Source organism: Periplaneta americana, chromosome 2 (assembly GCF_040183065.1).
Source record: "Periplaneta americana isolate PAMFEO1 chromosome 2, P.americana_PAMFEO1_priV1, whole genome shotgun sequence".
Lineage (NCBI taxonomy): Eukaryota > Metazoa > Arthropoda > Insecta > Blattodea > Blattidae > Periplaneta > Periplaneta americana.
The window spans coordinates 13,177,041-13,202,119 of NC_091118.1; the positions used below are offsets into that span (position 1 = coordinate 13,177,041).

At 37.7% G+C, this 25,079-nt stretch overlaps 2 protein-coding genes across 5 annotated transcripts in view; one reads left to right on the forward strand and one right to left on the reverse strand.

The window, feature by feature from the left end:
• LOC138713499 (golgin subfamily A member 6-like protein 24) overlaps nucleotides 1–25,079 on the reverse strand; it is a 588,053-nt gene that overhangs the window by 380,288 nt on the left and 182,686 nt on the right. The gene's annotated exons all lie outside the window — the stretch shown is intronic.
• On the forward strand, nucleotides 798–19,856 carry LOC138713688 (putative ankyrin repeat protein PA3287). Of its 3 annotated transcripts, XM_069845987.1 has the most exons (7): nucleotides 798–944; nucleotides 1,507–1,600; nucleotides 9,521–9,794; nucleotides 10,100–10,162; nucleotides 12,037–12,111; nucleotides 16,050–16,154; nucleotides 19,026–19,856. In XM_069845987.1, the coding sequence occupies exons 3-7, from the start codon at nucleotides 9,522–9,524 to the stop codon at nucleotides 19,545–19,547; spliced, it is 1,038 nt and encodes a 345-aa protein (XP_069702088.1). In that variant the 5' UTR covers nucleotides 798–944; nucleotides 1,507–1,600; nucleotide 9,521; the 3' UTR covers nucleotides 19,548–19,856. The 3 variants fall into 3 exon arrangements, with proteins under 3 accessions (XP_069702088.1, XP_069702096.1, XP_069702079.1); XM_069845978.1 differs by lacking the exons at nucleotides 798–944; nucleotides 1,507–1,600 and adding an exon at nucleotides 3,952–6,496; XM_069845995.1 differs by lacking the exons at nucleotides 798–944; nucleotides 16,050–16,154 and having other exon boundaries at nucleotides 959–1,600.

The following is a 25,079-nucleotide window of genomic DNA, read 5'->3' on the forward strand; positions in this document are numbered from 1 at the left end:
AATAATAATGATAATAATAATAATAATAATAATAATAATAATAATAATAATAATAAATTACTAGTAATAGTATTGACAAGCTTTCAGTGGAGTGTCAAGCTGCTTCACAAAGGGTTGAATAATTATGAATAGTGGGAAGATTATGCACATTACGCTTAACATACAGAAGACAGTCGAGAATAAACATTGACGGTAACGTAAGTGTTGTGCTCTAACCTGGATTCCAACCCACGACCGGGGCTTCCACATAGTATTGATTTACAATTATCAATGTCAAATGTAGAAAACTCCATGTTTGTATTGTTTTCCCTGGTTACCATGGAGCTATTGATCAGATATTAATGAATGCGTGGAAAAGTGGCACATGGCCAGTATTATATTTCTCTGTTGTGAGGTAAACATTCTGAGAAATGAGGGCGACAAGCGAGCCATATACGAACACTACGATGGATTTCCTCCCCATACATGGTAGTCACATGAGATTTGAGGCTTTCGAATTTGAGTTCAGCTGCCTCTAATAAACCTCAGCACAGGTTGATAATCAGAAAATATTCCCTAGAAAGGAGTCGTTGATGTTTCCAGTAGCAAGAGACATTGCCAGTCCTGGTGTTTGTGTTACGACCAGCTTGACAAAACGTGTATCAGCTCTGCCAGAGGTGACATCTGCATGTCATTCCGTCTGTACCGGTATCTATGTTGTTTGCTTTCATCACAATTTGCTGGACAGCAACTTCTTGTTTCCATGGTTAGCATGTCTTATTTATTGATCATGCTCCAAAGCCTGCTAGAGTAATCACGTGACCTTGCGTTGTGGGCTGTGGTTGGGAATCCCGTAGCTGTTTGCTGCATTGCGGGCTTGGCTGTTGAAGTATTTGCCAGCTTCTTTGCTATCCAGTGTTTGTAACGCATCTTATTGTGTTTCACAGTAAGTGGGGTTGATATTGGTAAGTTATGTATCCTGCAACAATTCTAGCATTTCTTATTGAAACAATAGTTCGAAGGAAAACTTTATTATCCTTCTTTCTTACATTTCGTGTAGTTACCATATCTCTTTACCACAGTGACGTGTTACAAACCAGGTCTGTTGAGTGCTCAGTCAAACGCCACAAATCTGCCTCTCATTTCCTCTGATTCACGATTAGGCCTAGACGTAGCCTAATCATTCCAAATTTGGTAGTTTCCTCATTTCAGATAATATTTAAAGATTTTTTAGTTCATTAAAGATAGCACACTTAATTTATTTTTTATCTGAGATTAATATTCTGTCAATAAACCATCAACCAATGCTATCAGTAATTTGTCGGCAGACCGTTGCACGCTTTCAGTAACACAGAAGAGGAAACAGTCTGGATTTGTACACGAAATATACTGTATCTGTCAAATGTAATAGTAACGTATCTCAGTTCACTTGTAAATTGTTCAGTTTAAGTATAGCGCACGTGTAAATTACTTGTGTACAAGTTCCCATAAAAGCTGTTTGTGTGATGCAGTGAATTCTGGTTCTAGTTTCCTGATTCGTCAGTTTCGTTGCCTTGGCAGCTTCAGCATTCCACTGCGCACTTCCTTTCCAATCTTGTAACTCTCCACGTTTCCTTGCAGAGTAAGTATAAATATCAGTGCTGAAGTCGTATTTCAAGCTACTGTGAGGATTTTCTTTAACATACAGATATAATTCTAAACCTAATGCATGGACCAAATGTGACCAAGCAAAATTAGACGTCATTACATTTAATAGTCATAACAGTTATACTTCCACTATATTAATTTTTTTTTTTTTTTTTTTCTAATTTGCAGATATATAATAGTTCTCGCATTTCAATCATTGATTTCAGTGTTCTTGTATCATAATTCTTTCACTGAAAGACAATCCACTGGATTTTGCTGATTTTATCGTAGTTGCTGCCTGGTTCTTTTTGGAGAAATGCATTTAATGTATTATTAGGCATAATATTTCGATTACTATTATTGTTATTATTATTACTACTATTATTATTATTATTATTATTATTATTATTATTACACAGTACGTAGAGCAAACTGAAAAGGTCGACTAATGATATGTAGACATTCCAATTATTTATTAACAAATATTGTTGAAGTTTATTTATGAGCCTCCTAGTGGTAGTTTTCATAAACTAAATTTCCGTTTAAGAACTGTTATGCATAAAAAGTCGGTAAGTTAAAATCTATAGTCCCGTCGCTCTAATTCCGGCAGCCAATCACCGTGTAGGTCGGTTACATTTAAACGTGTGCGTCTTGTGATTCGCTGATGAAGATGTTAAGCATTTCGTAAGGCTGGATAAATACTTAATATAATCGCCCGCCATTTTGGCTCTTTCGTTGGCGTTCGCAGAAAGCACACGAGGACGTTATTTGCCGCTCAATAATTTGCTCAATTACTGTGCGTTTGATTTATTATCATAGGAGCTACGACATGATAATGTTTAACGGTGTGGCAAATAGATCCCTCGTCTGGTAGCTCGGCAACGAAAGAACAAAAATGGCGAACGATACTACCTACCTAGACTTTATAGACCCTTGACTTCCTAAGACATAAGCAAAGAGGAGGAGTCACTCCGGAAATAACAGCGTCGCGACTATAATAAATGTATTAAAGTGGGCATGATTTTTAATTCATACAAGAGCTTGTCAATGACATCCGACTTCCTTCGAGTCATTGTAAACTGCAGCTGATTTCATCAGTGCTTATAACAACTCTTCTTTCAATTAAACCAGAGCTGGGCACCAAGAGCGAATTCTACTCTCTCACGAGGAGCCATATGACATTCTTCAACCCCTTTCTTCCCCACCGAAAACAGCGGAACGTTGATGCCATGACGGATGAATATTAAGCGTCCCTGTTTAGAGTTTGGATTCGCTCCCGGTGCAAAGCCCTGAGTTAATCAATGCTGATGAACTCACCGGGTATCAAAACTGGTGAAAATGAATTGCTGCTGTCAGGTTTGTGATTGCTTGCCCTGTGTAGCGCTTGGTGGACGACAGGGGTGCAATAAGAAGTTAACAGAAAATCAACAATGTTGGCACATTTTGTAATGCCTAACGTGCTTGCCAAAAGTTCAAACATAATGCACATAGGCTTAATCTAATTAAGAGGAGAAAACTGTATATTAAAACACATATTTTCTTTAAGATTTTATGTAATTTCACATTACATGACATGGATTTTCAAATACCGTTTTCAACTATCCAAATTAGCTTTTTGATGTTTGTATAGACGTCTCGAACAGGACGGTACCGCTATTTTACCAAGTCCAGGAAATACAATAGTTTTAGTAAAAATATCACTTTTTATGAAAACTTTTAAGGTTAAAATATGCTTAAATATTGGTCAATCATATCCTAAATTCACTTTTCCTTTATCTGTGGATTGCTACACATTACTTTAATGAATGAAAAATGCTTGAATTTTCAGAATTTTTGTTGTGTACTAAAGTTTATTCTCTCTCTGCCAGGAAGAAAAGCATCCGTAGCAAAGAATATCTTCTATTATGAATATGATAAAATGATCGAAAAATAAATTCCTGTCAAGCAGCGTTGAAATAATTAGAGCTAGCCTATGCTAACTGTAAGATAAAATTGTAACATGGAGTGTGTTAGGTTTTAAGACAAGATGATGAAAGATCGAAATTTGTAACAAACTAAGATGATCTGGAAAACACTCAAGATAATGATCGTGATCAAATGAAGTCCACGCTGTATATGAATCCAAAGTTTTGTGTGTCCTGTCAAAATTGTCGATTTGAAGTTAAAATAATTAATCCTACAATGTCTTTAATTGAATACCAGCCTAGAAGAAGGTTGTAACCCTCATTTCTCATAAGTTGACTTTTTCGTGATTAAGTTGTTAATGATGCGCTATGTGTAATGCTTGTGCTCGTGTTAAAATCAGCACACGTGTCTGACTGTCAGCCTTGCTCAAGAAATTAAAAGTATGTGCAGTACTAAGTTATGTGCTTTTCCTCATTTTTGAAGGATTTCGCATTTGCTGGTTACAACCTTATTCAGGGCGGCTATTCAATTTTTGTAAAGTAAGGATGCAATGGAATTCCATTAATATTATTTCTATATAGTAATTCAATTATTATGCAGAAGGATTTTATTAGACAAAATATTTTAATCTTCTTTTTTTTAAGAATATAAGCTTTTTTACAACCTTTCATAATAGTTTTTTATCATTTCTTTCCAGATATATTTGATTTCGTGTTGTATTATTTTATTCCGATTTTTATCATTTTATCTTTTTCCATTATTTCATTTCTTTTTTTAACATTTGATTTTGTTTTTAAATTTTTGTTCTTCATTATTTTATTAGGTTTTTTTATTACTTTCTTTCGTTTTTCCATCATTGCATTTCTTTCCTTATTATTTAGATTTCGCATTTTATTATTTTATTGCGTTTCTATTAAATTATATCGTTTTTAATACTGCATTTAGTTTTTAATTACGATCTTTGTCATTTTTTTTTCGTTTTCTACTATTTTCTGTCGGTCTTTATTATTTCAGTTCGGTTTTTATTACTGTGTTCAGTTTTTTATTATTTTCTTTTTCTTGCGTTATTTTATTTCGTTTTATAATATTTTATTTTTGTCCTATTATTTAATTCGTTTTTTAATATTTTATTTTTGTCCTATTATTTTATTCCGTTTTTTAACATTTTGTTTTTTTCCTATTATGTCCTTTGAGACCGGTAGAATTTTTTTTTTTACTTTCAATTTTTTTTTATTAAAAGCTCCAGGTTAACTTTGACTTTTGATTTTACAAAAGTATGATTATACAAATTGAAATATAAATAGGTTATGCTGAAGAAAATTTATTAATAAGACCGTCAAAGACGGAGGTATTTGTTTCAATTTATGTTATGTCTCTTAGTAAAGGGTTGGCATGAAGAAGTAGCTTATTCCTGTATGTAGTCTGTAGATCATGAATATGTGCAACCAGGAAGGGTATATGAAGTTCATTGTAGAGTTTGATATTGTGCGTGAGGTAGTGTGCACCAGTGATTGTTCTGCAGACAGCTCTTGTAAGATAAATGTTTGTCTAGAATCATTCAGAAGATTATTTTATATGTAAGTTCAAATTCGAGATTTTTTCATTATACGCAAGAAATATTTTTATTTTTGTTGTGTTTTTTTGTGTTTTATACTATGTAACATCATTTTTGTATCCAGTACACATTTTTCAAGTATTATTATAAATTTTGAATCCCTAGTGTGTTGTAATTTTATCAGTAGCAGTAATAAATTTTAAAAAAAGTTTTTTCGTAAAAAATTCAATTCACTTTCCCCGGAAAATAGTACGTGATGGGGAAATTTGGATTTTAAATTCAGATTTAAGATACACATATTAGTAATATTCACCTATTTTTATTTCGGAGCAAGACAAGAGGTAAAAACTAAATGCCGAAACAGTGTTTTAGAAGATGGTATGAGATAGTTCAAATTGTTATTATTTTTTTAATTCTTCTTGGATTTTGATGCAGTATCGGACTTCATGGCTCCCTGACTGCACTATGATGTTGTTGTTCCTTGTGTTGTTAGTTCACAGAATCTCTTCTTCGCCCAAATTCGAAGACGTCGATGTCCTTGAAAATGTTTGGAAATTTGTTTGTGCTTCCTTACACTGTATCACAAGACCACCAGTGAAATTATACGCCGTTCTGTGCAGTCTGCAGTCCTCTACATTATAGTCCCCAATTCCTTTAATGAAATAATTTGGGCTTCTTTGAAGTCGACTGTGAAACTTCCTTATAATTTTGATAAAAACTGCACGTATATATGGCATAGTGAGTTCTTAATGTATTTGAGATGTTCTAGTAAACCAGTCAGACTCATGAATCAGTCGAGAGCTTTGTTTTGTACAACCTGTAGTGGTTTAAAAGCAATGCTGTTCAAATAGCTCCAGGAAGGTGCAGCATTGTTATTCTTGTGGATCTGGAGTATTTTGCCCCTCTGGCAGCAGATGTCTCTGGTTCATGGCACTGTACTGCCATCTATTACAGGAACATTGAACGATGTGGTGTGTGAGTCCGCCATCTCGTGGAAGTAAAAAAGCCGATGCTCGGCTATTTACATGTGCATTGCCAATATAAAGGCAGATAATAATAGATATAAAACATTATCACTAATAGCGTCTCCTGTAACATTTTAATGCCTTGCACTTTTGATTAGTGAAAAATAATCGCGTTTCTGTCTTTCCACTTATCTAGTTTTCTTCCATTTCATCTTTATCGAAATTACTTTACATTATTAGCGTTGGCAGCATTGTATCTAAGTTTTGTGGGTACGTGGCAATTGTGTAACCAAGACGGAAGTTTATGTTATTCCTTCTCGAATAGATATAGTTATATTTTCTTTGTGACATTTTATTAGTCGTTGTGTTTTCCAATACTACGTGGATTGTTTGATATCATATAAATAATTAGTTAAACCGTTTTGTTTTAGTAGTTACTGTATTTTGTATCTTCCAAACCTTCCAAGTAAGTATTTGGTCGATCTTAATATCAACTATTCTTGCTGTTTTCAGGGAAAATATTTCTTGGAATATAAGATTGAAGTGTACGAAATAATATTTAACATTTACTTGCATTGTAACGTTAAAGGCAGTGACACAGCCAGAATTTTAATTAGGGATTGAGGAGAGGGTGCTAATATGAGAAACATGCTTCCAAGAACACGACACTGCTTAAATCACGGCCGTTTACAGCCTATATTGTGAATCAAACTTCCTTAGGCCTATTTGATTGCCATGACAGGATATTGCTAATACACACAATAAAGCCAAGAAGGTAATTTACTAGGAGACGTCGTTGCATATAGACCACTTTTACACTAAACCTAACCTTACTGTATACAACGTATACTAAAATACTAACCTAACGTAACCTGTTACGGATTAAGGTAAAGGTAGGTTAGTTTAGGGTTTTAGTATATCTTGTAAAAACAAATTTAGGTTCAGTGTAAAAGTGGTCTATATGCAACGACGTCTCCTAGCAAATTACCCCGCAGGTTATATAATATCGTGAATATTACCCATGAATTGAAAAAACAAAAGCTTCATTATCCACACCACCACTCTCCGTGGCTGCGCCAATGGGTAAACGCGAAACAGTTTTTGAATAAATATTTGTGTGTTGATTTCTCCAGAAAAAATAAAAAATAAAAAAAAAACCTAAGCTAGGACTACACCAAAGAAGGCACATTTTTATTTCATTACCTTATGTGAGATGTTTATATAGTGATTAAATACATGGTTTTAGTTTGCAGCCACAATTAGGCTACTTTCAACATAAAATTCGTTTCATGCATAGGCCCGTTTCCCTATTTATATCCTATTGTAATGCACTGTTTTAGCCCTCCTCCTCTCTTGTTATAGTTACTAATATCATATGCGAGGGGTCCAGGACGAATTACTAGGAAAGTGGTCATTTTTCGTATTGCATCCTGGACCTCTTGAGTGTTACATTTGTAAGAAATAGGAGGGGGAAAACTAGACAGTGCATTACAATATATAAAGGTAATTTGCTAGGAGACATCGTTGCATATAGACCACTTTTACACTAAACCTAACTTTAGTGTATACGACGTATACTAAAACATTAACCTAACCTAACGTAACCTGTCACAGATTAAGGAAAAGGTTAGGATAAGTTAGTTTAGGGTTTTAGTATATCCTGCGAAAGCAAATTTTAGGTTTAGTGTAAAAGTGGTCTACATGCAAAGACGTCCCCTAGCAAATTACCAATATAAGTTACAGATAAGTGTCAACTATTTTTATGATGAAAATGTTTGTGGCTGCAAATTAAAACCGCGTGCTTGTCACTATATACATCACACAGAAGCCAACGAAGGAAAGAAAAATTGTAAATTATTAGGTGTAACTTTCAAATGTTAAAAAAGACCGAATTCTATATAACACCATGGAAAACAACGTAGATGTAGCACATGGCGCCTACCGTTATTTTATAGTTGGCTAATGTAAGTTGCCAATATTCCCAGATAAAACATATATTTTACCAACACATACTAAATAGAAAATAATATAAAATCAAACTGTATTTCAATTTGCCGTCTCATTGCATTCGCAGAACTGCACAATATAATTTCTTAAGTCTCTCTCTCTCTCTCTCTCTCTCTCTCTCTCTCACTGCAGCCTCAGGGTTATTGTGCTTATCACTTCTATTCTGTGAATGATTGGGTAGCCGAATGGCTGTGCTCTTGTACAAGTACAGCATGCTCTATCATGAACAACCAGTCTATGTTATGGATTATGAAGATGATATGTGAATTACTAAGAATTGATTGTCCGCTGTTGCATTGCACAATTACCGTCAGTTTTGTGTTATTTAATTTCCAAGAGGAATATCCAATGAATCTAGAACATTGCACAATTCTTTGAAAAATTCTGATGAGTTACTGTGACTTGTTACAGTTTGTGGTAATGTTACTGACTGTGCTGATGATTTCTTTTTACCTTCATTCTCGATAGCAAGTTTGCTATTTGCTGCTAGGATGAGGAGTGTGGAAATAAAAGTAATCATGCAATGGAGAATATCGGTATCTATACAGAATTTACAGAATCCTGGAAAGTCCTGATACTTAATGAAGTTTGTGAGCATTCTATTTGTAAAATAAGAAACAGCTGATTGATTTGTGCAGTTTTCTCTCTCTAAATCCTTGGGACTGTTGAAGGAATCAAGCTTACTGTCCATCTTGAATTGCTCTTCCATGAAAAATATATTCCAACCTACCCTTGCTGTAAATGAGGACGGCAAACGAAGTACAAAATAAAATAAAATCCAATTATGTTAAATTTAAGTGAAAACAAAAATTGAAAGTAATATCAAAAGTCGCAAAAATGGCGAAGAATGTACTACCAAAATTGAAAAAATTAGCCTAAAAACGAAACGGTCCAAAAGTGACGAAATTGATCTTAAAAACTGTGAGTCTTACAACCAGAAATCAATCATTAGGATTTATACTTATCAACAAAGTCTGCAAATTCTTAGATTAAAAGTAAAATGTTACCAACGTCAGGCCGTGCTGATTATGGTATTGTTCCAACACTGCTGACAGTGCAACATGTGTAAATGAGCAACTGTTGTTTTCCGCGGACATGAAATTTGTTGCAACTCTCTATAATTATGTCAAGTTTGTACTGAATTCCAAATAAAGAAAATGAGTAATAAATGTTAAAGTAACCTAGAAGCGATTCATCTAAAAGTGGAAATGTATCTAATCTTCTCCCTTCCGTGATATTCTGAGGATAAACATTGGTATTTGTCAGTCAGTGAAGCTGTATTATTTTTCTAATCCAATATTTTGAGAACGAATTTTTACGGACTTGCTAACATATTTGAGCAAGCCGAAATACTTGATAGAAATGATGTTGAACGCTGCATTGCACTCATTCATTACAGTTTCTGTAAGATCATTGGAGTAGGTGTTAACGGAAGTGACTAGAATTTGTAGGTTTCACTGTTTTCTTGCTTTCTGGTGTGCAGAATGGCAAAACCGAATCCTATCCCCGACCTCAAGCAGCGAGTAAAGACCCTGGAGGGACAGATTAGACTGCTGCTTCCTCTAATAGAGGAGGTGAGGGTCCTCAAGGAGAGGTTGGACTCGCGGTCCCTGCATGGCCTGGAGGCAAGGAAGGAAGAGGAAAAAGTAGGGCGCAGCAACAGCATTGAGGAGCTGAAGGAGGAATTGAAGCTGAGAGAGAGGGAATTAAGAGAAACACAGGCTGAACTGGAAAAGGTGAAAGAAGAATCGGAAAGGGTAAGAGTTCCGCTGTTGCCATATTTACAGTTACTACTGAACAACTTATATTAGATCACAGTTAAGGTTTTATTCCACAGAACTATTTGCTACTACCAGACATTCAGAAAATGGGTGACGACGAAAATTGAAAAATATTTAAGACAAATTTTTTAGCCATGTATATAATGCGAAAGATAGAATTAGAAATGTCGTGTTGTTTAGTGCAATACATTCAGTAGTTGGTTGTGAGTTATTCTGTTTCTCATCGTACTGCCACCTTACTGACTGGGCTACGTCTGAACCTGATTCCTTTGTGGTTACAGGAGAAAGCAGAACTGAGGCAGAAATGTGAAGGAGAGCAACAGTTGCGGCTCCAGCAGGAAAAAGTAAGTGATGAGCTGTTACCATGGTTACAGATATAGTAATTGGACAGTTGAGGGTACATTAAAGGTTGGGGCAGTAAGCACGAAAAACTTTAAAATAGGCAGACATGCAGACGCCAAGGTGTGTTCAAATAGGCACTTAATTGAATGATAAATATGGGTACTCCATTATATATCACAATGTAGTGACAGTAATATTAGTGGCAATATCTGAAAGACGAAAATGGCGATAGCTAAGTGACACGAGGCCGAGGACAGTGAGGAGGTTTGAGTGGGTTAGGTGAGGGGCTAGCTGAAGTGTGATTTATATGGCACTGCTTGTATTTGCTTTGAACAAGCTTCCTTATTCGCCGGCCAATTTGCTGGCTATATTTTCTAATGAAGCTGCTTATTTATTTCACTATCGTCTTATTTTGAATTCCCATTGACTGAAACACACTCAATGACAAGTTGAACGTGTGCAACATTAATGCTCAGTGAAAGCGATAAGCCGGTTGATTTTACTAGCGGCTTCCAAAGAAATGGGATGTCAGGACTTCAGGGAATGAATCTCTGAACAACTGGCGAATACATCTGCATTCAGTGCAGGCATTTGCAGTGGTATGGCCTTTGTCTAACATGCAAGTGTGGCATGATGTGTTGTCCTTGTCCTGTGCAATTGGGCCTTTCTATACTGGTTCCTTAAAAAGCAAAGTTTATGTCCCCCAAGTTTAACATGAAAAGAAATAGTTGACAATTCCTGCTAGAGAAAAGTATGTGAGAACTGTTATTAAGATATTCCACTGTTATAAACAGTTAAGAAATAAAAGAGGAGATAGGACAGTGTAAATGTTTATGATCTAGTGTATTTTCCAGCCAGATATTCATTCTGGTAAAGCATCAAGGTGCGACAGAAGAAGGTAGGAAGCAGCTTTAAAAGCAACAACATATAAATCATACTTAAGTGACAGGAGTCCAAGGACAGTGACTAGTTTAGAGTTGATTTTATGAGGAGAAATGTAATCATGAAAATGTGGATTACATATCAGGGAGGGCAGGTCTAGACCAGTGGTTCTCAAAGTATGGGTCGCGACGCCTTGGGTTCTCATGTAAAGAGCAGAGGGATGGATTATAAAATAAGACAACAATGGCTTATTAACATACATTTATGTCGTATTTGACGAAAACTTAGTGAAAGTGTTTGGAAGATATGTCAATAAGGAAGGCACGTCTAAAAAGCAAAATAGAATACATTGGAAAGTAGGTTAGCATATTCTGGTTTCTCATCTTGCAGGTACGATACTTTACAAGGTGGCCGCTATCGACTGGTTTTCAGTAAAATCATATTTTTTTTCCAATTGTCTAGGGATTTTTTTGTTGCTTTTTTTTTGAGGGAGGTACATATACGGTAGTGAGGGAAGAGGAGGTTGCAATGAAAAGTCTCCCGAAAAAATGGGCAGCATCTTCACAACGTTTGATGCACACTGGTATAGATGACCAACAGCGCATCTATTTTAGGGCTTATGAAAGTCTGAATTATGTTCTGGTAGTTAGGTGATCCACGGCCCATTTATTTTAGGGCTTACCATGAAAATACAAATTACGGTTTGTTCTGTGGCCCATTTCTTAAAAGTTCATCATGAAAATGAAGATCAACTTCCTGCAGATGTTCAGTTTATTTGTGGACTCATCATAATTATTTAACTCTTTAGGGAAAATAATAGACTGATGAGAAGTTTTATCTGAAAGCCTTTATCCAAACATTGGTAGCTGTTGTGTCATTTCCTGATGCTGTATACCGGCCATCAGCTTGATTCCTTCATGAAACCTGTTGCTTCAAGTCAGACTGTCACCTAACCAGCTGAGCTTTCTCTAATGCAGACTTGTTTATATTACAGAGTTACCAGGATCAGCTGGGGAAGCTGAGACAAGAACTGGAGGCTGGGCGGGAGATGAGGCGCCAGCTGGAAGAAGTAAGTGTGAGCTGTTACCATGGTTACAGTTTGTACGTATGTATTTATTTACACTGCAAGTGGGCAGCACCCAGTGGCAGTGGTATACACAATATAAACAATACACAATAAAATTACAATTTACAATACAATTATACTATACACAACACAATTATAGGGGAGAGGTGCCTTATTTGTACCATTTTACACATTTTATTTTTTCTAATTTTAACTGACAAATGTTGAATCATTTCAATAGCGACATCTTAATTCCTGGTATGTGGGGAGGATTTTCCTAAAAAGAAAAGTTTACTTCAAGTTAACATAAAGTCATGACGTTCAGTTTTCTAAATGTCTGCAATGAGTACAAATTAGGCAACTGGGTTCCTGAATTGTGCCACATACATCAGGGCATCAAAGTTCTTGCTGAGGATGGTGTGTCCATCAAGCAATAGCAATACTGGCCTTTCTTTGGTAGGATGGACGGAGGAAATGAATTGTTGCATCCGTTTGACGAACAATTCAGAGTTGATGTAGCCAGTTTCTGAAACTGTAATAAAAATGACTTGTGGAGCACCAACAGACAGATCATATTCATGGGAGGAGCATATTGACCAGATGCACTGGCACATCGTTGCATTCACTCCTTTTTCCGCTCGATATCACACCCACTTCTTTCTTGCCTTTCCTCGCTACGATTTTCTGTGTCTTCTTCTGTACTGTGGAGAAGCCACTTTCGTCCACATTGAAAATTCTCGTGGATTCCAATTTGTATCTTTCACTGTTTTCCAGCAGATCGAAGAATTCATAGACACGTTCCTTGTTGTACTCTTTCGCTCGAGCCATGGATGTTGCCTCTGTCTGCCTACACAATTTGGGTTGCCTCTTCAGATAGGCTGTGCATAATACCATTTCTTCAATGCTTGGTCCTTTTCACGATTGAAATTAAGTGGCAGTCCATTTCTCTGAGCTACATCAAAAGCAAGTTTCCTAGCATCTGTTGGAGATAATCCAAATATCATTTATTCAAACTTTAGAATGTGATTTTCAAGTTCATTTTCAATTTCTGCCGAAAATACTGCTGTTCTTCCAAACGATTTAACATCTCCAATAGCATTTACGTTTTTGTTTTTCGCATGTTTTAGTATTGTAGGCTTAGGCACATTGCACATTCGGGCACATTCATTTATTGCATGATCGCCATTCATATATGCAGCAACAGCAAGATTTTTGCCACTCTGGAATTAATGTAAAATGCAATTATAATTTGTTATAAAGGAAGAAACTTGAAAACGCCAGAACATGAAATGTGGAAATTATTCGATTAAATTCTAAATGCATAATTTATTGTGTTTATGCTATTTTGTCACAGTAATTTTTATTATTTGTAATGAACGTCTGACATGACTATTTTAAATTCAGAATTGAATGTGTTTTATTTCCTAAAATATAAATTATAGTATTATATTCATATTAGAATGATTAGAAGTTAATAAATTATAATTGCTGATTTAAATTAGGTATACGTCACTATAATTTCATACATTTATAATGAAAGTTCCCTATATTGTACCGGTACATTATAGGAAACTGAAGCCGGTACAAAATACGCAACCTCGCCATGTTTTCTTTGTTAAATTCTTGCTGCTTAACGGTTCCTAACAGAAGTCTGTAACTTAATGACAGTTACAATATATAAATGTAGTTTTAAATAATATACAGCATTGTGGACTTCCGCTTAGCTTTCGGAAGTAATTGTTGTAGCCAGGTAGCGCAGAAACTAGATTGAAACTACCTAAACCAAGTTTTCTCACTTCACAACCCACAGCCTTCGTCTCTCATAAAATGGCATATTTGTAGATGTAGTTCACAATGTGTGACGTAGATGACAACACTTATCATGGAACTATTTTCAAGATGATGGTACAATTTAGGCAACGCACAGTGGTCTAGAATGCAATTTTAGCGGGACATATTAATAACTTTTCAGCTACCTAACGATTTTTATGAAATTTTACACAGTAGTTACGGGTAGCATATATGTTTTGTATGCAAGCTCTCGTTACGTTGGTATAAGGGTAACTACCCCTTATAGAGGGCGCATTTAGACAAAATTAGAAACTTTTCTCCTATCTGACAGATTTTTATGAAATTTTACAAAACAGTTACAAGTAGCATATATGTTCTGTATACAAGCTCTGATTACGTTGGTATAAGGGGAACTACCCCATACAGGGGGCGCAATTAGGCAAAATTAGCAACTTTTCTCCTATTAGCAGATTTTTATAAATTTTACACGGCAGTTTTGTTATGTATACAAGCTCTCGTTACGTTGGTATAAGGGGAACTACCCCTTATAGGGGGGCGAAATTAGACAAAATTAGTAACTTTTCTCCTATTTGATAGATTTGTATGAAATTTTACAAAACAGTTACAAGGAACATATATGTTTGTATACAAACTCTGATTACGTTGGTATAAGGAGAACTACCCCTTATAGGGGGCACAATTAGACAAAATTAGTAACTTTTCTCCTATTTAAGAGATTTGTATGAAATTTTACAAAGTACTTACAGGTAGCATGTATGTTTTGCATACAAATTCTCATTACGTTGGTCTAAGTGTAACTACCCCTTGTAGGGAGGCGCAATTAGAGAAAATTAATAACTTTTGTCCTATCTAACAGATTTTTATGAAATTTTATACAGTAGTTACACTTAGTACATTTGTTTTGTGTACAAACTCAGTTTACGTTGGTATGAGCAGAAGTGCCCCTTACAGGGGGATGCATGTAGACAAAATCTTATGGGGAGGAAAATGTAACATTTTAGGTACCATTACAGCTTTTGAATACTCGGGAAGCTTATTTGGTACATAATTAACAAGCTGTCACCTTGAATTCCCTGAATTATACTGCGGAAGCAGATTCGGTTCACAGATATTGAAATAACTGCAACTGAGAAAAATGCCACTACTGCAACTCGAAAGAATAGTGCTCATAAATTATTACTTGTGCAAATCTGCGCACCTTAAGACTAGATTTAAAATAGAGGTAAATAGTGGAGGAAGTGAAAAAAAAAAAAAAACAATTTTGGACGAACCAGAGGGGTTTTTTTTTTCTGTACCTTAGCAAAGTCTGCACTCAATGGTTATATTTATATTTTGTCCCGTGTCCATTCATGCTAATTTGACATACTATAATAACATTAGATGTAACAAAAACAAACAGTGTTACATACCTAAAGAACTACTGGACACGTTGGTACCAAATATGAATGGAATCGACCACTTACAACAGAGTTACAGCACAAAGAAAACGGCAGACTCGCGGCGCTTGCTGAGTAAGAATGCTGGGTGGCGAAATGTGGCATGTCACCGGCCTCTTATCTCGCTATGCAGCCACCTCCGCTGATTAAGATTATCAATTGAGTGTTACTCAGTTATATAGGAACAATAATTTAAGGGTTTAATTTCATTTTTTTACATGTCATTTTTCTGCATTTGTCCTCCTAAATATGGATTTTAGACCACTGTGCAACGGTACAAATTACGCAACTCTCCCCTACAATATTAATACAGTTATAAGTTATACGCAACACAATAAGAATACTACTATAGTACGTTGGCTTCTCTAACCGAGCCGTTATGTCTACCCATGCTTTCTGACCTAGATGTGCTCTATACAGTGACGTTATTCCACTTTCCCTACGTCTGTTCTCCAAAGTTTCCAATTTAAGTTCTTTTATGGTATCGTTTCCGTCTTCTCTTTTACCTTTAACCTTTTACGAGGGAGTTTACGAGCTCCGTTCAGTCTTTGCACATTTTAATAATGATAAAAAGAATATTAGTTATAATATTATTAGTATTATAAAATCATCGTCATCATCATCATAGTCATGTTTCTATTCCAGTTATCGACATCTGAGGTTCTTCTCAACCAGATTTGTTTTTAATTGCAGAGTAAGGAGGAAGCTCTGCAGGCTCTGCGAGAAGAACTGCAAGCGAAGGGGGAGGAACTGAAGAAAATGGCGGACGAACTGCAAGCGGAGCGTCAGAAGACAGCAGTAAGTGTGAGCTGTTGCCATGGTTACAGTTATGAGCAATGATTGATACAAACTGTTACAACAGAGATTGCGACCAGCTGCAGTTGGAGAGCAAACTTAATTTGAATTTTCAGACTAGAACTGCCACCACTATCACTACTGCTACTACTACTAATAGGGTAGTACTGACATTACTGTAGTTATGGCTAATATCACTACTACTGATATTACAGTAGTTATGGCTACTGTCACTACTACTGACATTACTGTAGTCATGGCTACTGTCACTACTGCTGACATTACTGTAGTCATGGCTACTGTCACTACTACTGACTTTACTGTAGTCATGGCTACTGTCACTACTACTGACATTACTGTAGTTATGGCTACTCTCACTACTACTGACATTACTGTAGTCATGGCTACAGTCACTACTACTGATATTACTGTAGTCATGGCTACTGTCACTACTGCTGACTTTACTGTAGTCATGGCTACTGTCACTACTACTGACATTACTGTAGTCATGGCTACTCTCACTACTACTGACATTACTGTAGTCATGGCTACTGTCACTACTGCTGACTTTACTGTAGTCATGGCTACTGTCACTACTACTGACATTACTGTAGTCATGGCTACTGTCACTACTACTGACATTACTGTAGTCATGGCTACTCTCACTACTACTGACATTACTGTAGTCATGGCTACTCTCACTACTACTGACATTACTGTAGTCATGGCTACTGTCGCTACTACTGACATTACTGTAGTCATGGCTACTGTCACTACTACTGACTTTACTGTAGTCATGGCTACTCTCACTACTACTGACTTTACTGTAGTCATGGCTACTGTCACTACTACTGACATTACTGTAGTCATGGCTACTCTCACTACTACTGACATTACTGTAGTCATGGCTACTGTCGCTACTACTGACATTACTGTAGTCATGGCTACTGTCACTACTACTGACTTTACTGTAGTCATGGCTACTCTCACTACTACTGACTTTACTGTAGTCATGGCTACTGTCACTACTACTGACATTACTGTAGTCATGGCTACTGTCACTACTGCTGACATTACTGTAGTCATGGCTACTGTCGCTACTACTGACATTACTGTAGTCATGGCTACTGTCACTACTACTGACTTTACTGTAGTCATGGCTACTCTCACTACTACTGACTTTACTGTAGTTATGGCTACTGTCACTACTACTGACTTTACTGTAGTCATGGCTACTCTCACTACTACTGACATTACTGTAGTTATGGCTACTGTCACTACTACTGACATTACTGTAGTCATGGCTACTGTCACTACTACTGACTTTACTGTAGTCATGGCTACTCTCACTACTACTGACATTACTGTAGTTATGGCTACTGTCACTACTACTGACATTACTGTAGTTATGGCTACTGTCACTACTACTGACTTTACTGTAGTCATGGCTACTGTCACTACTACTGACTTTACTGTAGTTATGGCTACTCTCACTACTACTGACATTACTGTAGTTATGGCTACTGTCACTACTACTGACTTTACTGTAGTCATGGCTACTCTCACTACTACTGACATTACTGTAGTCATGGCTACTGTCACTACTGCTGACTTTACTGTAGTCATGGCTACTCTCACTACTACTGACATTACTGTAGTTATGGCTACTGTCACTACTACTGACATTACTGTAGTTATGGCTACTGTCACTACTACTGACATTACTGTAGTCATGGCTACTGTCACTACTACTGACTTTACTGTAGTCATGGCTACTCTCACTACTACTGACATTACTGTAGTCATGGCTACTGTCACTACTACTGACTTTACTGTAGTCATGGCTACTGTCACTACTACTGACTTTACTGTAGTTATGGCTACTGTCACTACTACTGACTTTACTGTAGTCATGGCTACTCTCACTACTACTGACATTACTGTAGTTATGGCTACTGTCACTACTACTGACTTTACTGTAGTCATGGCTACTCTCACTACTACTGACATTACTGTAGTCATGGCTACTGTCACTACTGCTGACTTTACTGTAGTCATGGCTACTGTCACTACTACTGACATTACTGTAGTTATGGCTACTGTCACTACTACTGACATTACTGTAGTCATGGCTACTCTCACTACTACTGACATTACTGTAGTTATGGCTACTGTCACTACTGCTGACTTTACTGTAGTTATGGCTACTGTCACTACTACTGACATTACTGTAGTCATGGCTACTGTCACTACTACTGACATTACTGTAGTCATGGCTACTGTCACTACTACTGACATTACTGTAGTCATGGCTACTCTCACTACTACTGACATTACTGTAGTTATGGCTACTGTCACTACTACTGACTTTACTGTAGTCATGGCTACTGTCAGTACTACTGACATTACTGTAGTTATGGCTACTGTCACTACTACTGACTTTACTGTAGTCATGGCTACTCTCACTACTACTGACATTACTGTAGTTATGGCTACTGTCACTACTACTGACATTACTGTAGTTATGGCTACTGTCACTACTACTGACATTACTGTAGTCATGGCTACTGTCACTACTGCTGACTTTACTGTAGTTATGGCCACTGTCACTACTACTGACATTACTGTAGTCATGGCTACTGTCACTACTACTGACATTACTGTAGTTATGGCTACTGTCACTACTACTGACATTACTGTAGTTATGGCCACTGTTATTACTACTGACATTACTGTAGTTATGGCTACTGTCACTACTGACATTACTGTAGTCATGGCTACTGTCACTACTACTGCCATCAGCTTCACTGAGCCTAGTGAACTGTCACCTAGCTGACTGAGCTTCCTCTGACCAGATTGTTTTGTCTGCTGCAGAAGCTCAGAGCTGCGGCTGAGGTCAGGCCCAACCTGCAGCAGAAGGACAGCGAAGGCAGGACTGAGCTACACCGGGCAGCGCAGCGGGGGGACACACACAGGGTGCAGCTGCTCCTGGATGCAGGCAGCCTGGTGAACGCCGTGGATCGTGATGGCTGCACGCCCTTGTGGCTGGCTGCACGTGAAGGACGCCAGGATGCGTGCAGGGCGCTGCTGGCTGCCGGGGCGCGGCCGGATGTGAAGGGAGGACTATGGCGCGGCACTGCTCTGCATGTGGCTGCACTCAGTGGGCACCCTGCAGTGTGTGAGCTGCTGCTGGCAGCTGGGGCGCGGCCCAACGAGCCTGATGCAGACCAGCGGACTGCACTGCACTGTGCAGCAGGGTGTGGCCGCGCCCCAGTGGTGCAGCTGCTGTTGCAGCATGGCGCTGAGCGGGGGGCGAGGGATAAGCAGGGACGGACAGCCCTGGACCTGGCGCGTCAGTGCGGGCGCACAGAAGTGGCGGCCATGCTGCAGGGCTGAGCAGGCGCAGTGCTGCCAACACAGCAGCAATACCATTATACCACAGTAACCAGCGGGAATGTGTTGTGTTGGCATCCCTGCTCTGCGTGTAATGCTGTTACTTCATTGCTCTAGGCTGTCGTTACTCTCGTGTTGTGTGGCTTTGTTGTGGTTGGAGCTTGACACGCCACTGATACCTTGTGAATATTATTATTATTATTATTGTTATTATTATTATTAGTCTATTATTGTCATCAATAGTCAATTGTCTTTATAATTATTGTTCAAATTGCTGTACACAATATCCAAATAAAATACGTTAAAGGTTTTTATGTTGGTATCACTGTTTGTCTAAAACATACAGGATTGTTGTTATTGTGATACGCCACTGATCATTCAGCATGTGAACTGAACTATTTCAAGCGCAGTAGACTAAGTATGTCGCCTCGCCCTGTCCGATGATCTTGATACGCCACTGTATGCCGTTACTGCTCCTGTTCCTCACACGCACATCAATACTGCGGCTATTTTTTATGCCTATATTTATTCGCAATATGAGAAAAAAGCATTTCTGTTGGCATCACTGTGCCTGCACGAACTCCACATCCACGCCTGTAAACTTGTATTAATTACGTCCATTAAGTACGCCACTGATAACTTCAAAGACTCGAACACGGTTTACCGCCGTCTATTTTCTGACCGCCTGATTTATTCTTTCCATTCACCTCCAAAGCCGACGTCAGTATGCTGTACGGACATCAGTTCCTTCTGTGTGTGTGGATTTTCTTCACCACCCCCACTATCGATCGGCGTAGCCCTACATAACAGAGAATGAATCTCAGAGAGAAAACTCACGGTCTTGAAGGAACTTAGTCCTGTAGCTAACATATTAGGCTTCCTCGCAAAATATTAGGCCTATGTTACACAAAGTGCCTACCTATAGCCTAGACTACGTATATTTTCCAGTTCCACTTTCAGTTTGTAATTTGGTAGGCCTGCAACTTCTGTTCCATGATGTTTCACTAAAGAGTTCGTTTACTTGCTTATGGGTAGATAACTCCTGAATGCTCACTACTGTTGGCAGCTGATTAAGGTCGTTCCTGATGTCAGTTACAATAAGGTTGCCAGGTGTCCTGTATCGTATAGGGTCTCCAATATTTCAGATTGGAGAATCCCCTATTTACGAATGTTATAACGACGGATAATGCTTTAAATCGTGTTGAACATGTTTGTTATTTAAGAGACACTTATCAACAGAAGTGTCTTCAGACTAGAGTCCGCCACTGCACAGCCCAACACACCGTCCTTCCACCAGCCCCTTCCAGTGGTTGTGGCTTCCTTATTTTCAGTCGTAGCGTACCACGTCTGCATAAGACCACAAGCGGAGAGAGGAAGACGACGACCAACGAAAAATGTTCAGAAGAGAGCTTGCGCAATTCCGTGACGTTGAGATGCCGCATAATCAGAATGAAGAACTCCGTTAAAAAATTAGGGAAACTAGTTCTGTAGAGAATTAAAGGCACCGACAACAGAGTGTACTTACAAATGGATTTTAGAGAACTCGGAGGATCATTGCAGACCTCAAATAAGCCTTCCATTTTAATATTATCCTCCCTATTACGTCTCGTCCTCCCCAAAAGCCTTTTTCCCCCAGGCTCAGTTGTCCCACTAACTTGTACGCGTTTCAGTATTCACCCATAGGCCATGGTACGTGCTACATGCTCTGCCCATGTCTAACGTCTGTATTTAATACTCCTAATTATTTTGTGTGAAGAATACAGTTCATGCATTTCTGCTGTGTGTAACTTTCTGTATTCTCCTGTAACTTCATTCCTCCCTGTTGTCCCCAAATTTTTTCATAAGGACCTTATTCTCAAGCATTGCCTACTTAAAAATTACTATCAGTATCATATTTTTCTTTTTGAGACAAAAAAATTGTTTTGCTGAACAGAAATGCGTCAGTCGTGCATTCCCTTTGCGGCTGGCCTGGTTGCTACGTGAAACCGTTTTCAAGTGTCTGACAGTCAGCCTCGCGTCCTGATCTAGTACCAACATCCTTCAGAGCGGAATTATTCAGGGCGCCTAAAGTTAGATAACCCATCTTACGCAGGTGAAGGCAGGATGTATCCTTGCAAGGCGGAGTTACGTTAGCCCAGGCCTATGTATGTTTAGTCAGCAGTTCGAAGAGAAGTTTGAACCTCATGAGTGACAGCAATAAAACATCACTCATGAGGAAAATAAGCCAGGAGATAGTAGGGTATGGTGGCCAGGATGATTATGCGGTGCCAGGTGAAGTTTAAATCTTAAACGAACGAACAATTCCTTGAAGGATTGGAGTTGGTAAGTGGAAAGTTGTTTAGGTTTGTAAATATTGAATAGAAAAATATGATTTTTTTTTATTTTAGAACTCTTTCTTTAAATAAGTTTAACAATTTAGGGCATAAGAAAATTGAACAAAGGTGAATCTACAACACGGAAGTGTTAACTGAATTATGGGGTAAACATTTCACGCAGGTGTGCATAATGTGTTGAGGAAGAGGGCACATTAACTGATTTGAAAAAAAAAGTTCGAAGAAATCGCGTTTAACAAAAAAAAAAAATACACTGCAGTAGTTGACTATATTAATCGGTTTATTTTACGGCGGTTTACAACTGCTATGGTTACCTAGCGTCTGAATGAGATGAAGGTGATAATGCCAGCCAGATGCACGCCGAACGTTACCCAGCATTTCGTCGTGGATTTTATCAAACCTGCTATGTGACAGACACAACATAATATTTCAGGAGGAAGAAAAATTAATTAAAAATCAATGGGACTAGATAAGAATATGAAATAATTTGGTAGAAAACGTTGGTATCCATGGTGAACGTAAATGACATGATAAAGGATCAGTGTAGGCCTGTTGACATTTAATTAATATTTCTTCATCCAGAAAAATTATTTTCTGTACTGCCACATAGCAGAGCTCATAAAATCAACGATGGTTTGTTCTTAACGAATTGAAGAAAACGCTGGAAAGAACCTCAACCAGGTAACTTGTCAAATACTGGATTTGAACTCGTGCCTGCTAGTTTCATTGTCACATATACTGTTACATTACAGCGGTGTACAATAAAAACGCACTCCGGGCAAAGAAATTCACAAAATTCCGATCCCTGAGAAAAGTTGATATCCACCCAAAAACAGCAAGGATTTTACATTTCTCCTCCGCCAGCATTTGTACGGAAATTCATCCGGCTAGAAGGTTCTGCCTGGACGCAGACAATAACGGGTCCTTGATCGCTACCCATAACACCGAGGGTTCTCCTCAACTCTCAGTGGATTAGCTTCGAAGACTCCGGAAATGTTCGGATATCCTTCAAGATTTGTCTGGAGAGAATTTATCGAAATAAATCAAGAAATAGCGACGGATTGTTCATATTTTCTGTGTCTCTTCTTCATAATGAAGCCTCCAATACGGTTGGCTCCAACCACCCAATAGGGCTACTCAAAAATGGGCACTATGACCCCAATGTTTTCTTAACCGTCAATATCTGGGAACCAGGCGTCGCAGAAGGCGTTCTTGACACCCCTGGACGTACTGGGGGAAATAAATTCACAAGTCCGATCCAGGACTAAAGTTGATTTGTCAAAAAAAAATCAGGCATTTAGGTAATAGTTTTCTGTGTAGGGCAGTTCTTTGACTGCAAACCCAGCATTCTCCAATCTCTCTTATTTTCTGTCTTCCTTATAGTCTCCGCATATGATCCATATATCTTAATGTCGTCTATCATCTGATATCTGTTTCTGCCCCAAACCTTTTCTCCCGCTCACGATTTCTTCCAGTGCATCCTCCAGTACGCAGTTTCTTTTCAGCCAGTAACCCAGTGTTTCTAAAATGTTATCTAAAGTTTTTGGTTATATTTCTGTTTCTATTCTTTCATTTGTTACGAGATGTCTTCAATCATTTTTATCATATAGGCTAGCAAGTCTTGTTTTTGCCTTAAAGTGCCATCCTTGCTTAGGATGTTTCCATATTAAATCACTGGACACGCATACAAGCACTGTTATTTTTTAGTTACGAATTCAGTCATGTCTTTGAACTAGACCTAGGGTCTATCGGCAGGGTAGATGCAATTTGTAATGTGGGGGGGGGGGTGGCATAATTTTGTGATGTAGACCTACAATTTTCATAAAAAATTTGAATTATGGATACAAATTAAATACATAGCTAATCCTATTAGACTTTGGATGTATACTATTTTGAAACATTATTTTATATATTAGCCTCTAATTTTTGTGAAGTTGTGTAATCGGTAATCGATTAGAAAATGCCCAACTTTGATAAAAAGGAAGTAAACGATAGGCTATGTTTTATATAGGCCTAAAGTTCTTTGGTCCCCACCGTTATGATCTATTTGTCTTCTTCTTTTGAAGAAATGTACGATCTTGGAAATTGTGACGCACCTCTTATACCAAATAACTTAATATTAACAATACTTCGATTGATAAACAATAAACTAAAACCTGTACTATGAAACAGATAAGGATCTAATTAAATTAACGCTAAACACATAGAATACTGAACACATAAAACACGGAACAACACGTTCAGCGCTGACTTGAAACTGATTCTAAATAATATGTTGTTGTACTGTTTTGAAACAGACAAAAATTGCATTCGTGTGGTGTGAGTGTTACAATTGTTCCTATTTTATTACTTCAATTCTGCTATAATCTTTCAGTATTTTTCACATTGTGTTGAACGTATAAAATACCGGTGCTGGTAACCAGGAATAAGGGTATGACAGTTGGCTCCAACTCCTGAATGAAACTCCGAGAATACAATGAATAACATTAAACACAGAAATCAATTCTGCTATAATCTTTCAGTATTTTTCACATTGTATTAAACGTATAAAATACCGGTGCTGGTAACCTGGAATAAGGGTATGAGAGTTGGCTCCAACTCCTGAATGAAACTCCGAGAATACAATGAATAACAATAAACACAGAAATCAATTCTGCTATAATCTTTCAGTATTTTTCACATCGTGTTAAACGTATAAAATACCGGTGCTGGTAAGCAGGAATAGCATAGGCCAAACGAAAATTCACCTCGAATTCTGAACATTTTCTCTTATTAAATTTAATAAAAAATACACATTGCGTATAAGTTCTAGATCTATTGAAATAATTATATATAGACGCTATAAAGTTTTTTTTTAATTATTATTTATTTCATTTTTATTAGTTTTTTCCTATGTAGGGCCTAGATGGAACAACACCGAAAAACGTGCTTTGCTTACAGGGTCTTCCAGTGTTCCTAATTGTTTATGTTCCTTATAATTCAGTATATAAAGGCATATATATCTGTTGTATATACAAAATAACAAATGCTTACATTCACAGTCGAAATTCAGCGTCGCCTGGTATATCCTACAACAGGCTCCGCCAAGTCGAGTCAAGATCGCGAGAGGGCGTACAGGCCTACTTACGGCTTCCACTGCGGGCAGTACACTTGTACACTGCAGTCTATCAGTGGTGAGCCTATCGAGGTCGCTTGGGGCACC